The sequence below is a fragment of the Manduca sexta genome, chromosome 17 (genome assembly GCF_014839805.1).
Source record: "Manduca sexta isolate Smith_Timp_Sample1 chromosome 17, JHU_Msex_v1.0, whole genome shotgun sequence".
Taxonomy (NCBI): domain Eukaryota; kingdom Metazoa; phylum Arthropoda; class Insecta; order Lepidoptera; family Sphingidae; genus Manduca; species Manduca sexta.
The window spans coordinates 791660-808529 of record NC_051131.1 but is presented as its reverse complement, the minus strand read 5'-3'; the positions used below and the strand labels follow the sequence as shown (position 1 = coordinate 808529).

Below are 16870 nucleotides of genomic sequence, written 5' to 3'. Positions count from 1 at the left end.
TTCAGAAGCTCCAGAGCCAGACTTTGATTTGGTGAACAATTGCTTCATCTGTGCCAAAGCGATTCAGGATCTAAGTAATTCGCGTACAAGCCGACAACCACGGGTTTGTGTTGTACGTAATGAGAGTACAAAAAAAGTATTATGAACCTTATAAACACACGTTCTGATGACGTTGCAATGGACATTGCTTAACATTGAATTTCTTAACATTTTCGCTTATAACTTTTTTATTTATAGTTCTACGACAAAAAGTTACTGAACCAAAGTTGTAGAGAATTTAATTTGCCACAAAAAATGTTTATATTTTTTTTTGTCAGATAAATAGTTTACGAGATACCTCGTAAAAACCATTTTAACGCCTATTTTCAAGATGGTGGCCGTGGGACAAGGGTGGCGACCCCACAAACTTGGTTTTAGCTTTACACTGACCCCCCCTACACTTCAAAAAAATAAAATTGCGTCCTCTAAAAAACGCAACCCCAAATGTAACTTTTCAATGGACTAAATATAAATCACAGATAAATAAAATTTAAAATTCGAACGAGGCGCCAAAATGTAGTTTTTAGCGGTTGTCCTGACGACGCGCGTCGCTAGCGGCATGGAGAGCGCGAGCCGCCACAGCAAGGTCAACGCAGGCTGGTAGCAGCGTTAGCCAGAAGAACACCGGCCAAAAATGTCCGCACGGCATTCCGTCCCTGGCTCCTCGCTGCAGGATAATAGTGGCGCCGGCGTGGCAGATGTGCGCTGCAGTTCACTTAAGGAACTTATTGATCGACTTAGTAACATTAAACTAAGTATATTTTTAGAAAGCGAACTTCAGTACACTTGGAAAACACTAGTACAAACATTTTTGTTAGTTTTATCGGTGACGCGAAATGACGAAAGATATTTATTGGTGAAATATGGAAATTATTGGCGTATGAAAACAAGCCATTCAAAAATTCTTTGCGAATTGTTTTATTTCAAACAAACACTTACCTTTGATTTAAAACGCGTTTCGAAACAAATAAAAGTCTTCAGTAACACTGAGTAAATCTTGTTTATTATAGTTTTACAGGCATACGGAGTACAAAAATATTCATTTTTAACGACACAAATCATCCACGTAACCTAACACTGTTCACAGACAGCACAATTTTATATATAAGAATTACTTACAAATCTAATAAAAGCAGTCCAGCACTTCATCATCAAATTCTTTTAAACAGCGTGCGCGCGGCGGCAGAAATGTCCACTAGCGAAGGTAACAAAACGCACAGGACAAAAATGACCCAGTAAACGTCGCACGGCCAGCCTTGCACCAGCCAGTACGTGAGGAGAACTGACGCGGACCCGTGCCCGATCACAGCTGATACTACGGCTAAGGAACTCGTTCCGTTCTTGTTTATAAAGCTGTGTACACACGGTGCTTTGTGACTGAATGAAATGTGTTTAAAGAGAGGTTTACGATCTTCGGATTAAACATTAGCTAATTAAATATGATAAGGTGTAAAGCACTGTCCACAAGTGAAGCAACAAACGTCTGAAAGATGCTATAATAAACGCCGGTTACTTATAGTGTAATCTATAAACAGCTGATCTAACAATTTTATAATAAGTTCAATATAATAAAATATATGTATTCTGTTTCTGCTATATCTAGCACAGTACGTGTTAGAAGGTTGCTTGAGAAAACGTGAAAAGCTTTGTTGTAAGTGTACTAGTTCAAACGACAAATTGAATAGTGCTGGAAAGCGCGCTTAGCCATGAAGAATCAATCAGAGTGTACTCGCGCTACACAACGCACAGGGGAAACATATTATTATCCCCTACTGGCTGCAGTTACGTGATATAAAGGGAGAAAGAAGTATTTCAGGCCTTTAGTCAGTAGAGCGTTTTAAATTTGAAGGTCCGATAATAAAAGAATGTCGAAAAAGTAAATAGTGATTTGTTTAACTTATTTTGTTATTTATTAAGATTAATGTTAGCTGTTGGTTTTCCAATAAATAAATTAATAATAATTATTAAGATTAATGTTAGCTGTTGATTTTCCAATAAATAAATTAATAAAAAAAAGCAAAATTAAGAAAAATGACAGCCTGGATATTCCATATTTGTGTCTAGTGATATGCGCATTAACGGAATTGTTCTATGTTAGCTAGAATCTCAAGTTATCTGATACAATAATCGATATCATAAAACTTATCAGAAATGATCTTGCAGACTCTTGAAGTGCCGGCATAATTTATATTGTTAACACTTCAATTGGGACATGTAAATTGCTCATTGAAAATTTTAACCAAGAACCAACAATATAGGTAATTTAAAATGGCCGACTAAAGCAAAGTTATACCTAAAAGCTAAGCTTATACCTATAGCTAATTTTTAATTTGAATGGAAAACAAAACTTTCGATGCGTACAAAGATCTATGTCATATTTAGTAGACCGAAAATTATTGGAAACTAGCTGACCCGACATTCTGTCAATCGCTGACAGTTATTTCAAACAATTGACAGTTATATAAAATTAATATTTTTGTTAAGTTTTCTTATATTTTCTAATTTTCCGCGCAATTTTTTGAAATTTTTCTTTCATAAGAACCTTCTCCTGACAATTACAAACACAACAAAAAAAATATTGAAATCAGTCCAGCCGTTCACGCGTGATGGCGTGACCAAGGGAAATAGGGATTCATTTTTATATATATAGATATTAAATTTTTTTTTATGTACTAATCTGTTGACTACAGTGTGCACTAACCTATATGAGGCTATTGTGTACAACGAATGCAATCGCATGCTAGCGTGCAAAACAAACCTATAAAACATTACATGCGAGTGAGGTAACACCGATTTACAATTATGATTGTTTATTTCATTCAAGATTTTTATAGATACATAGAAAATTCCCTGAGACCCGGTTGAATTTACAGTGAAGTCTATACGATATCTATAAATGAAAGACCTTACTGAACGCAATGGGTTAGGCTTGATTCTTGGCGCCACAACCCAAAATTTGCCCCTTCAGGCTGCTGGGCGACCAAAAAAAGTTATTGCAACAAATAAGAATCACGCACGTGACTTATTCACTGGTACAACGGCAAAAGTAAAAAAAAGGTTAAAGGTTATATTTAACTCATTTTGCCGCCGCCCTAAAAGTGACGTCAGAGGCAGGCCGCTCTCTCCGCAACAACTATATTATGCCGCTGCCTGGACGGTCGTCAAATATTTACCACCTTGCATGTTTATGGAAAGTGTTTTATTTCGAACCCTATCAACATCGTCTATAAATTCATTTTCATTTGCTCTCTCTTGGCAACAGGCGATGTTCTAGAGACGCACCAACCCACTATGGAACCAGAGTGTGACATAGTCTGAACATTTATATTCATGAGAAGTTTCATTCAGTAGATGTATATAGGTGGACTTGCCCGAGGCATTTTCTAACAGTCGACCTTTGAATGATGCAGAGATGAGACAATGTGGGTGTAAGTATATAAAACATATATATCTACATAAATACAAATACACAAATTCTATAAAATTTATAATATCATAATTGACTTTGATATTTGTGAATCTGCTACACTAGTAACGAAAAGCATCCGAACTTTAAATTTGAAAGTGAACTAACTATATCGTATACTAAAATTTTAAACGCAATCTATTCAAACCACGCGTACGAAATTTTGCTGCTTGTATTATTAAAGGCAGTGTAAATAATATTTCAACTATCTTTTGCTCACTACCTCGCCCGCCGAAGGAGTATTTCGAGATAAAAGTCCTGCTATATATTTTCCCAGGATAGGCAAGTAGTATAACCTTTCCAGGGTCTTAAACTATCTCCATACCAAATTTCATAAAAATCCGTTCAGTAGATTTTGAGAAAATCGAATACAGGCAAACAGAAACGGGGACTTCGTTTTATAATATGTACTACATAGATACAATAAAACTGATGAAAATTACATATTATACAAAATATTGTTCGATTTTTAATAGTATTTTGGCAGTATAAATTATTGCGTTCTTTACGTAATGAACCCATCTCTATATATAGGTACAAAGAACGCTGCAGTACAATTTTAGTTCAACTGCAGCGGCGATTTTCAATTAAATTAACACACGTGTAGCGATAACCCAGGCGAAGGATAACATCGCCAAAACGTAAACTTCGGGTCGGTGTTGGGGACCTCTGACTTCACACTTATCGCTCGCTTTAGCCAAATAGTCAAATATCGCAAAGAAGTAAATTCTTATTTAGTTGCTCCCCCAGCAAAACAGCGCGCTAATCGTATTTTTAGAAGCTAACTCGATATTTATAAAACATATAGAAAAAATAATTAAGCATTATATTTCTACAACATATCTTTATTTTGGCAGTTTCATTTTTTTTGATTATAACGATATCGTGTCATTAATTTGACATTAAAAATGCCGCTAAAATATTTATTGATTCCGTGCCCTCCTTCTAAACAGCATTTCAATTTGCAACTAATACTATTAAACAAATAATTTAATAATAAATTGGTAGTTTAAAATTTTGATTCTATGGAACGAATGCTCTAGCCGTTTGCTCGGGGGTGGGTCATTAATTCTGTAGACAAATGTCAATTTTAATTAAAATATGGCAAACAATACTATAGTATTACTAATATATTACCATGTCAGTACGCGAAAGTACCTAGCGGTTTTACCGCAATTCATATGTAGGCAAATATATGGACACTACTAACCGATACTTTCATAATAAATCCGGAGCTAGGACTACCCGAGGCTTATAACATTCTTGACACAAATATTAGATATCTAGGTACTAAACACAAACGATTTTAATTAATCGCTACAGATATTTCTCTGACATTACTACAAAGTATAAAACAAAGTCGCTTTCTCTGTCCCTACCTTTGTATGCTTAAATCTTTAAAACTACGCAACGGATTTTGATGCGGTTTTTTTTAATAGATAGAGTGATTCAAGAGGAAGGTTTATATGTATAATATCCATTAAATAGTGGAGAAATATTGCACCCATGCGAAGCTGGGGCGGGTCGCTAGTATAATATATAACATAATCCATAGTGCCTATTACATACGAACTCGAATCATTCTGTTCATAGCCTACTAGATTTGTTTATTCAGTAAGAAGGTCGGTTTATGACATAACTCTTACGTCATTAACATCCGATGATTAAATAAAAATGTGAATAAGTATGTATGGTTTACAATTATTATTAACCGACTACAAAAAAAGGAGGAGCTTATCAATTCGCCGTGTATTATTTACATATGTATAAATATATCTAAATAACATTATTCTCACAAGTTTAAATACGATTCTCGTAATGAACGTACTACTAAACAATATAATTCCCATACTTACTTCATTTTAATATGACTAGTCGTTGAATAAGAATCTAATAAGTTTTCGACTCTTTTTTACTTGTTACGCACTTATATAAATACCTACCAACTATTTTAATGTATCTAGCTATATTTAAATAGGTCACAAATATTTTTTTCAGTTATAAATACTCCCTAACTACAAAGGAATCTGTATTTTTAAATCAACCAGGAATTTCATGAAAAATCACAACATAGCTGCCATTAAAGTTGTTTAATGTACAGTGACGTCACAGCGCATCTGCAGTAACGCATTGCAGGTTATTGATCGCTGCCAGACCCGTGCAAACCGCGCCTACCCGTCCGATTAAACTGGACTTTAACGGTACGATATTAAGGAACATTTTATTTACTTAATTACTTACATTTTAACAATATAACTTATATTACTCTAACTTTTCCATAACAAGAGGTTATCTGGCAATTTTTTTTGGATAAAGTCAAGACATTCAATTGTGGTCAAACGTTTTCACTTTTCAAGCTAATGAATTAATTCATATTTGACATAATCGTTGCAATAAGCAGTGTGCTGTCTGTGAACGAGGGACCAAAAGAAATTCTTTAGATCAAAAAAAAGAAATTCGTTGACAAAGTTTAAGTTTAAGGGGACCGGAAAAGGAATGTTTATTTTTTGGATCTTTGTCTGTATATTTTTTAATGACAATACCAAGGTTATAATAGTTATGACTTCAGTTATGACGTTTCTGACGGTCAAGATTTTTGTAACGCAAAACACCGTGTCAACAATAATGTGTGTCACATTCCAATATGAATTTCAGTGTATTACGATACATTATGATTATGAGAGATTTTGCTGGTGGTAGGATATATTTTATATCCGCGCGGATAGCGACCACCGTACACCAGGTGTTAAATTCCGCCATAGTGGCCCACGTAAGTGTCGCATTTCGGCATTAGCTTGTATATTTACGGTTCCAATAGGCCGGCATAATCGTGTCAACTGTCGAGGGTTAATCATCTCGCGTCAGCCGACATTCTATTGGTCCCCACTCCACTCCATCAGGTAAAGTGAGGATACTAAGCCGTGCACGTACAAAAAAAATTTATACATAGACCGCGAAAAAACGCCACGACGAAACCTCACCAATTTTTCAAAAACTTTATCGAATAATTGACTGTACAGTGCAGTCAATACGCCGTATTTTTGTTTATTCAAAAATAAAATATAATGAAGCGTTAATAAAGCTGCCAATTGTGTTTTCAAAAAATTTCGTGTAAATAAAAGCGAAAGCGAACGCATGCATCGATGAAAAGGATACAAATGAAAGCGACATTAGTTGAGGTTAATGTAAGTCCTGACAGGAATGTCATCAGCTCTACAATTATGAGAAAAAAGGACGATGCGTAGCCCGCTAGCAACCTGCGAACATGCACCATTGTTAGTATACACATTACGTTATAATTACCCCGCATATGATTGATTTCTTCCTAAACTAATTTCGGCCACGGCGGCTAATCTCGAGAAATCAGCCACGCAAGAGATGTAGTGCATAAATGTGTGCGTAATACACAGATGCACTCTGTCTTCTCTCTCATAATCCGGTGAGACGGCAATCCGACTTGACCGGAGAGAGATCAGGCGCAGGACCAACGGCTTTACGTGCTTTCTGAGACGCGGGGGTATCACTCCGCCAACTTCCGGACTCCGAGCTGCGACTGAGCAAATTTTTAGTATGAAAAACCCAGTCGCAATTAATTTTGCCCGACCCAGGACTCGAACCCAGGACCTCAGCGTGGTACTCGTAACCCGCTTGTAATGACCAGGGGAGATTAAAAATCCCCTGTATTTTCTTCTGAATTACACTAATATTGTAAACAAGCTCAAAATTCTATCGGCATAAAAACTATGGAGTAAATTAATCCGTTACATTATTTTTAGTTACTAGCAGATATCGAGCGGAGAAGTTGTAAATATTTTAATATGAAAATGATTTTATGTTCTTATGAAGCTGTGTTACGTGCTAACACTAAATCAATTAGTTACTGCTATTTTTTTAAGAAAATTAATAGTAAAAGTAAGTTATTCAATCATGAAACTAACCTTCATCATAAGTTCTATTAAATAGGAATAATCAGCAAAGTATGTAACATCGTTGAGCAACCACCCTATTACTCAGTCACACGCCGATAGTAATATTTACAGAAAATTACTATTATTGCATAACTCTACGTTACTTCGTCACAAGATTTTTTTATTGTTAGTTATTTTTTAACTAATTCGTTACGAAGATAAAATGTCACATAATAAATGTCAAATAATATAATTTCTTATTATGTAATGTAGGTTTAAAAGTGAGTGTTTTAAATATGTGTTAATTAGTAAAGGTGAATTACAAAAAGGTAGTGTATAAGGCGACATACAAACATCGTAACAAACGTAAAATTACGATAAAACACGTACTTTATTCGTACACATATAGACAAGGTGTTGTTTTGCATCCCCGACATGATTGAAGAGTCCATTGTAATGGGTACACATAATCATCTTATAATACAATATAAGTCCTACCTCAAATTGGAATCTAAATATTTGATTAAATTTTAATTTTACGATGAATAGAAAATCATCGATGCCACACGGGGTGAATCAAGGTGGTTTTATTTTTAAGCAATAATTATTTTTAAAAGTATAATTTTCGGTACTTATTTTTTCATTGATTCGTGTTCTATAAACGGAGTATACCAACCTCCGTAAATATAGCGGAGAGGCAAAACAACAACTTCTATATCTTTATCTTAGGGCCGCGCTAATAGGTGCAACTCGGTTTCACTCTGAAGTGCAAAAGTGCTCTTAAGATGCATCTTAAGAGCGTCGCTATTTAATAAACAGATATCAACAATATCTCGAATGATATCTTGAATCACAAGGTATGACGGTTTTTGACATTTAAGTTTTATTTATTAAAAAACGCCGACTAGTTTGAAAACAAGCACTTAATTGACAACTTAAGTTTTAATTATTTAACCAAAAATTCTTGACTTAAGACAATAAAAAGTGACCCTAAATAAGATATTAATTAATCTATTCCTATTTCTATCACTGCTAACATAGGCCCTTAAATATTTCAAAATGGACCTGTCGCAAGCGGCCTGCATTACTTTACTCTACATTTTTTCTTTCTGATGCTTTTGTATTTTAAAGGCTTCTGGTGACATTTCCACCATGCCAGCCCCTTCGTACCCTACTTTACTCTACATTATATTAATAAATTTCATTCCAAAGGCTTCTTAAAACAATCAAATCATAGGCTTCAGTTCAAGCTGTGTTGATGAAATTTCCGATAATACTGCGTAACCAGAAACGTGACAATTTAAACACGTTGCAACTAAATGGGTCAGTCGCGTGACCGAAGTAGCGAAGTCGAAAGCATTTGTATAATTACAAACATGGTATAGTATAGAATACTTGTCATAGTTATAGGGACTATGCTAAAAAAAATATCCTACTTCTAAACACTAACATAGCAGACCTGGATTTGTAAATAGGCCGTACTGGCCGCGGCCTATGGGCGGCAGCCTCGTAAGGGCGGCAGATTTCAGAGGACGCTCACTCGATTTAATTTAATTAATCATTCGTTTATTTAACTTTAGTGCGTTCCATAATACAAACAAATAGAAAATTATTAAATATTTTAAATACCCACATACATAAACTTACCTAAATGGGCGGCGGAAAAATGTGGCCTACACTCATAAAAAATATTAATTCGGCACTGAAACTAGTGCCTACCAACATTCTGCTTCATACCTTTACATATAACTGTAACCGTCTGATGCCTGTACAATGTACATTGTATTGAAGAAAAACGGATATAGGTATTTTTATTAGAGTAACAAACACCAAACGAAACATGTTTTATAATTGTGTCTGTGATGTAGTGCACGGTTTCACGCAAAAAATTAAGCTGTCTGCTAAATTGACGTTCATCGATGCGCGAACTGTCAAACACGCGAAATTAAAATACTCTAAGATTTCTGTCTTTTTTTTCAGTTTTCCGAGCAATTTTTATAATTTCGTTTCGGTAAGACCTTTCTATATTAGATAAATATTAGAAAACTTTAAAAAGCAATAACCAATCAAGCCTACCTATAACATAGCTTAGTTCTCGACTTACTTCTCTAGTTAATTTATGGCAACCTTGGAACTGGCTGATGTTTGTGTTACGGCAAGATTTATGACTAGTATTTGTGTACGTCACAAACATTGAAGCAAGTTACTTGTCAAGTAAAGGAAAAAACATTTTAATAAATATAATGTTATAAAATCTATGTGAGATAATACAGCATGTCCTATTTTTATGATTTTTTTTTTTTATTAGGATTTTTTTAATAACAAGATAAATTTTTTTTACTCCTCTAATGATTGGAAGCCGCGGCCAGTCCTTAATAATTAAGAAAAGAACTTCCCAAAACAAAATAATAGGTACTTAATCGCCGATATTGGAAATTCGGATTTTCGTTAGTTGATGAAGATTTACCAAGATTGATTACCAAGAACTTTTTAATATACTTACTGTGATCAGTTTATTAAGATAAGGGATCCAATAAATTATTTTCGAGAACGAAAAGACTCTTCAAATTAACATTACATTTCTCCAAACCCGCACGAGACACCCAACAATACAAGGGCATCCTTCAAACATGTAAGGTTTCCTATCACATAGATAGCCTCAAAATTTCGGGTTCTTTAAATTTGTAAGCAGTCGCCAATAAACGTAGTATTTGGTGTGATTCTCAGACATATCTTCGTAAATATAATCAGCTTAACTTTAAAAAAAACAGTTTCTCATATCTAAGCACATTTTAAAAAATTGGGGTGAACTTAAATAACGGTTAAAACGTTCGATACCTGCGAGTCATACAATCAAATTCTTATGCATTAAGTACAATGCGTAACCTTTGGCACGGTGAGGAAATAAGCACACGTGCGCATGCGCAAGCCACTTGCACCTTTTGTTCTAGACACGTGTAAACCCTATATACCTAGGTGAGCCCTGCACAGGTCTTTAAGGTACAGACTAATCAATCCACTGGTCCAAACTGCACCTGCCAAGTAAACCATGGCGAGGCAGATATCTTAACCTAACACAGCACTGGCACATTGCTTAGCAGCAGAAATAGAAACAACAACAGTACCTACTCAGACGTAGTAATTATAAAGTTTTTTTTTTTTATTATAGGCATAGATGTTATTATGTTTATATTCAAATTTACATTTTCAACCGTTTACGATATTTTAAGGTCAAAAACCTATGTATCGAATCGTAACGCTCTTTTCGTAAATATGCGAATTATTTTTCAACTACACACAATATTCCAGTTTGTTTTCAAGCCGTTCACCTTGAATTATATTATTTTTATACTACTTTAAACTTAAAAAGTTACTTTATAAACAAAATTTTAAGCAAATCTTTATTTTTAAAAAGTCAGGCGTATCTACAGCCGTTAGTATTAAATACTAAATTTTAAAATAATTTATATATGATTTATATGGCTGTATACAACGCCTGTAAATTTGTAATCTAAAACATTATTATACCACGATTATAAGCATAAAAAATCGATTGTGAAAATGGAGAGCTCATTAAAATACTAGTATTACGTGTTTGACACAAATACAAATATTCAAGTCTATAAAAAGATCTGCACTATACAAAAATAAACACAATGCACTTATACAATTACTATCTGAATAGACATTATCTTACAAATATTATATATTATACTTATATAAAATATTCTTCATAGCATAGTTAATCCAAAATCGTTACTAATTTTCGCAAAAACAGTCGCAAGTCAAAATTAATTAATTTTATAAACATGTAACACCATATATAGGGATAAAAACAGTAGATAATTCTAGGTATTTAAAACTATTATAAAGATAGCTTGTTTCGTGGTAATAAAGCAGGACGATTAGATATAGGAAATACTATAATAAAATCAATTCGAGTTTAATTGCATTCCATCTTCGTAATATTATGTCATATAGAATTATTGGCAAATATACATCTTGTTTTCTAATATATGTTAAACGTAATATTTAGTTCACACTATGATATAACCTTCACCGAGAGGTTTTTTAACTTAAACATGTTAATTCTCTAACACAACTGTAACAGCTGTAAACCGAAATACGTGCAATCCAGATGTAAATTACGAAACTGTTTATAATTTCAAAATGTTAAATAAATCGCATTTCATTCAATCGCGAAACGAAACGTGCTCTCTTAAAGACAACGCGACGAACAAAAATAAACTCCGTGAAACTATTTTCGACTTACATTCTACATAATCCAACACACGCACATTAAACACCAACTAAATACATAACACAATACCAACTAACCTTTTTCTCATATTCACGCGACATTATTGACTGAAACTGTTCGCGGCACAGTTAATTTTAGTACAGACGAGATGTGAATGAGGTAAAACATACTGATACCAGCTAATATATGCCGCTAGGTCAGAAACCTTGAACCGCACGCCGTGACGCGCAGTAATCAACACATAAATGAAAAAGAGTTTGAAAAACGTACCGATCCGATGCTTGAGGACGATGAACCCATAAGATGAATCTAGGTCACGCAGAGTTACAGCTTCCTTGTGAAAATCTGGATTATTAACTGTGATTTCAATCTAGTTTGCTTTGTTTGTAGTATCTCGTTAAACAATTCTTTTATCTCTTCTTACTGTATTTTCAATTTTGTCTATCTCGCTTGGTCACGCAAAAAAATCGGTACCCACTTATCTCTTTTAATTAATTATGTTTTTAATTTGTTCTCGCAAAGCAATAACTTTATCTCCTGTTTATAAACCGATTTTATTTGAGTTCTGAAGATCAAGGCCTTCTTTATCTTCCGTTTATACAATTGCGTTTTTAATTTGCACTCGCTGAGCAAATCCTCTGTTATGTAATTTATTTATAAACTTATTAATTTCCTCAAACAGACCAATCCTTGCTTAATCCTCTGTCAAATTCAGTTTTCTATCACTTAACACCGGTAACTGGGCCGCAGCACCAAGAAGCGCGGGCGCACTACGCGCAACCGGCCCGTGGTCGCTAATATAACTTCTTGTTTTATAAACTATACATGGCAGTTGACAATTGTCACCGGTTATATCTGGATATTAAGGTAGGTCAACGTACTCAGGGCTGTCACCTTTAAATTAGTAAATGGAGTACAATAGCAGGTAATAGATGAAGCCTATTTCCTAGTTAATAAATCAATAGCAAAATCTTAATACAATCTATTTTCCTTAGGTATTTTTACTTTATTATCCAATATATCATATTCTGACTCCTTTGATGTTAAGTAAGCTCCACTGGTAACTGGCATAAGGTATTATCAACCTCAAAAGAATTTAGACCCAGATATCACACGCACCACACGAAGTGCTACCAGGCTGTCGATTTATGTTGGGATTTCTATAAGATATCTACAATGTGGGCGATTATATCTAATACGAAGGTCTATCACTTATGAAAGGCTCTATCGCTTTGGGTTTAAATAAAGGTATAAACTATAGAGTAGCCGCCGAAAAACAATTGGCAAAAGTAAATTAGCACCGAGATTATTTTACCTTTTCTCATTACAGTAAACAACTCAACGAGCTACAAGAGCCTTGATCACAAGCATTTAGTGTTAGTACCAGCACTTAGTGTTTAACTCAACGAAGACTAACAACTAAGCACCGAAATTACTGCATCTCTGCTCACCCCTTTGTACTTGTATGTGTACAAAACGGGAAACTATACCATAAAATCAAATATTACCTGATTTCGTCAAAAACCAAATTAGCAACAATTCTTGATATCGTTTATAGATAGATATATTCTTTGCCTTTATTCTATGAAAACATTTTTATTTATAACCGCAATAAAAATATTACAAACATTTGCATTAATTTGTTGACAAAAACTACCGACAAGATCTGCAAAACAACTGCAAACATTTGATCTTAACATATACAACAAAGAGATGTTTAAATAGAGTAAATATAATACTTATGCAGATAACTATATTATATATTAGGAAATTAACTGTAATTTCCTATTGTTTCTAATGTACATTTAACGCTTACTTTTACATTCAATACCACTCTCCTTGTTTCATGTATTTATGGAAAATTTCTCATATCACAATCTAAGCATCCAAAAAAATCTAAAATCTGTTTGCTGCACTATTCAGCGACGGACCTGATAGGGGACAGGCTTTCCAGCTCCGACTATAAAATCCTTCAAATCTGTAGTCTAAATGTATCACCTAGGTATTGTAATATATCCAGTAATAGACTGCCTCGATGGCGTAGTTGCGGCAGCGCTCTGAGGTCCTGGGGCCGAATCCCGTGTCGAGAAGTGATATTTGGGTTTTTACTGCTAGGCATCAGCCCTGAATCAGGAATTTGTGCTTGATACGGCGATAGGCTCTCGTCCCCTATCAAAGCATGGGACTGGACGTACTTAGCAAAAAGTGGGTGCCCTAGTTGCGCCTCTGCATACCCCTTCGGAGATGAATGCAAGATGCGTGTTGTTATAATATATCCAAGACTGCCTCAGCGGCGTACTTGTATTACGATACGACTGCAGTGCTTAAGTCTCGGGTTCGATCCCTGGAGTCGAGCAGTGATATTGGGTTTTTCTACTGTACTTTCATAGATCTATCAAAGTTGATTTTCTCGCTACTCCTTTCGATTTCCACGAAATAATTCTGATCGGTCTGAAAATCATTATAAGGCGTAAGTTCAACAGTAGACATTCTTGTATTGGGAAATGATCGGAGACAAAAGAAGTCGGTGAACGGATTTTGCTTGCAATAAGAGCTCATGTCCCGAATTAACACTTTTATATCCAGAAGTAGGCAACTTTTATACCAGGAAAACCCATTACACAGGCAACGATGTTAGCGACGCACGGCAAAGTGACTCCACGGCACCTGATGTTAACGAAGCGAATTCTAAGAAAAGCAACGATCGGCAAGAGACTGAGACTTTAGACAAGCCTCGTAATATCCACAAATTACACAAATGTTAAAGGATTTATTAAATACAAAGTAGCAAAATCGCTGGATGCAGGCTGCTTAGTTTAGAAATCTTTAGAACAGGCATGCGTTCAGCAGTGGACTACCAAAGGCTTACCTTAACTATAATCTGCTTAACAGTAATATTTTAGAGTGAATCTAGAAGTCAACGCAGCATACATGTGTGACAGAAACGACGCTCTAACCTAACCCTTCTCATTTACCCATTATTGTATCTAAATTCGACGGGTCCTACGTATCTAGTACAATGGCAAAAACAACATCTTTACAGGAGAGCGATTTAAACATTAAAAACTTTTTAAATTTGTCATAGTTCAACAAAAATCTTTAAAACTTTGAAATACTTAGCTATAACATTTTTTATTCATATGTTTATTTAATATTACGTCGACCCATCGCAATATTGAATAATTCCTGCCAAGTACTTCACCAACCCTACAACGACTATCGCTGAACACAGCACACACACAACTCACAATAGCCCGACGATCCTAAACAAGTCCGCCGCATAAACACACATACTCCATTAAACTGCATTTAACCAGTTCAGTGCTCTTCATACAACCAGCTTCCCACCTGGCGTCGGTTGGTAACTATTGTTAACATATGAGAAAGTAGATTATCTACGCCATTATTTTTAAAGCAGAAGAGTTTTGCATCAACATGATTTCGTAAGCTACTGATCGGATTCGGAAATTTGAAAATGTTTTCACATAATACTTTTTTTTTTATAAGTTTCATTGTGTTTTTAGCGAGCGAGCTTTTAACGCGGGTGGAGAGACAAAATAAGCTTAAATAATTATAAATTGTTTTACTAGAATACGACATGAAACATTTTCACAGTAATATACTTATGGCAATATTGTAACTAAGTCTGCAACAGACTTCAATATTTTAAAAAATATATATTGTAACAATGCGTAAAAATAATTGTTACATTTAAATGAAAATTATAAGACAAAATATTGGTACGAAATCAAAATTTTAAATAACAGACATATTTTTTTTAGTCATATATTGAATAAGTTATGATGTTTGTATGTCACCTTTTAAAATCATAAAGCAAGACTAATAAACAAACAGAGCTGTTATTATTAATAATTCCTTTATGATTACCGTAGCAACTGTAGTTGATATATTAAGTACCATACACAACAGGATTTGTCATAACATAGGGTATTTCATATACAGTATGATTCAAAAACATGAGTAAATGTGTTGTTAGACCAGCATTACTGTAAACTGATGATATCATAACAAATAACAATATTGTGCATGTAACTGAGTAACAAGGAACATGCTAGTTAGTATATTGACAAATATTTTTGTTTTCCTCATGTTAAATTAGTTTATTTTGTATTAATGAAAACTTATGTCTAATAATTTTCAGTGCTTTTCCTAATGTGGGATTATTTTATATTGTATCTGTGAACATTTTGATCTATTCTTTTTTTTTTATTATTATGCTCAAATAATTTATAAATTCATGTTTAATGATAATATAAATTTCATTTAAATTAATATAAACAGCTGAAAGTGTGAATACTTGCATTGTAAGTATAATTATTATGTAATCGCAGCTCAATCAAGCTTTACTAAGATGAAAAAAATATTAAATTTGTGAATTTTTGGTACACCCCAGCATACACTCCTTACCTACATTTGACACACATTTAAATTCTTAATACTTGCTATGAATTTTCTACGAGGCGTTAAGTTACATTTCGCGCGAAAACATTAACATAGTAATCTAATAGCTAATACATCCCAGCTGAAACAATTACTTTTAATTATTTCATAAAAAAATACTGGTACTTCAACATCCAATAAAGTACCTCAATTTAACTATTTAATGTTTTACATCCGGTACTATAAATACTAATGTAATTTTAATATTGTGACGACGCGTAAGTTTTTTTTATAAAAATAATATTATAAGCTAACTTCCTTACTCTATTAACGTGGTAAAAAAATATCTAAAATCGCTCACGAGTGTCTACTGTACATACTCGTATTGTAGCAAAAGTAGGTTACAGCTATCTTTAGTACACACAATGGAAATGGTCACTTACAGCCTGTAGTATGTCTGGAAAACATGTTCGTGGTACCCCATCGGCAAACAATGCTGCACCGTCTTCTCGCTCTCCCATAATAAGCTGATCAGCACGTCCAAATGGCTGAGAAGGGTCAGGAATCTAGCAATAATCAGCGCCTCTACTCCTTTCATGCCGTTCTTTTGTTTTAATAATATGCAATTTAAATTTTACGTCGATAAAATAGAAGCACGTCCGGCATTCAAATTTTCTGAATGGTGTTTCGTGTCAGTGTTGAAATAAATAGTTACTTGCCAACCAACATGTGTTTGACTTTAATGAGTTAGAAAGAGAGTTAATGCTAGAAAAGTTAGATATTGAAACTGAAGTC

At 34.2% G+C, this 16870-nt stretch overlaps 1 protein-coding gene across 5 annotated transcripts in view; it reads right to left on the bottom strand.

Moving 5' to 3' along the window:
• The window catches only part of LOC115451784 (solute carrier family 2, facilitated glucose transporter member 1), a 28787-nt gene extending 12020 nt beyond the window's left edge, over nt 1-16767 (bottom strand). The window contains exons 1-3 of one of the 5 annotated variants that reach the window (XM_037439719.1): nt 16519-16767; nt 6662-6762; nt 1159-1348 (exon numbers count right to left, since the gene is read on the bottom strand). In XM_037439719.1, the coding sequence (XP_037295616.1) occupies nt 1159-1191 (33 nt within the window). In that variant the 5' untranslated portion in view covers nt 1192-1348; nt 6662-6762; nt 16519-16767. Of the gene's footprint in view, nt 1-1158; nt 1349-6661; nt 6763-11751; nt 11860-11944; nt 12253-16518 lie in introns of those variants that run through there. The other 4 variants (XM_037439720.1, XM_037439718.1, XM_037439721.1 and 1 more) reach the window with 4 other exon arrangements.
• Between the last annotated feature and the right edge of the window lie 103 nt (nt 16768-16870).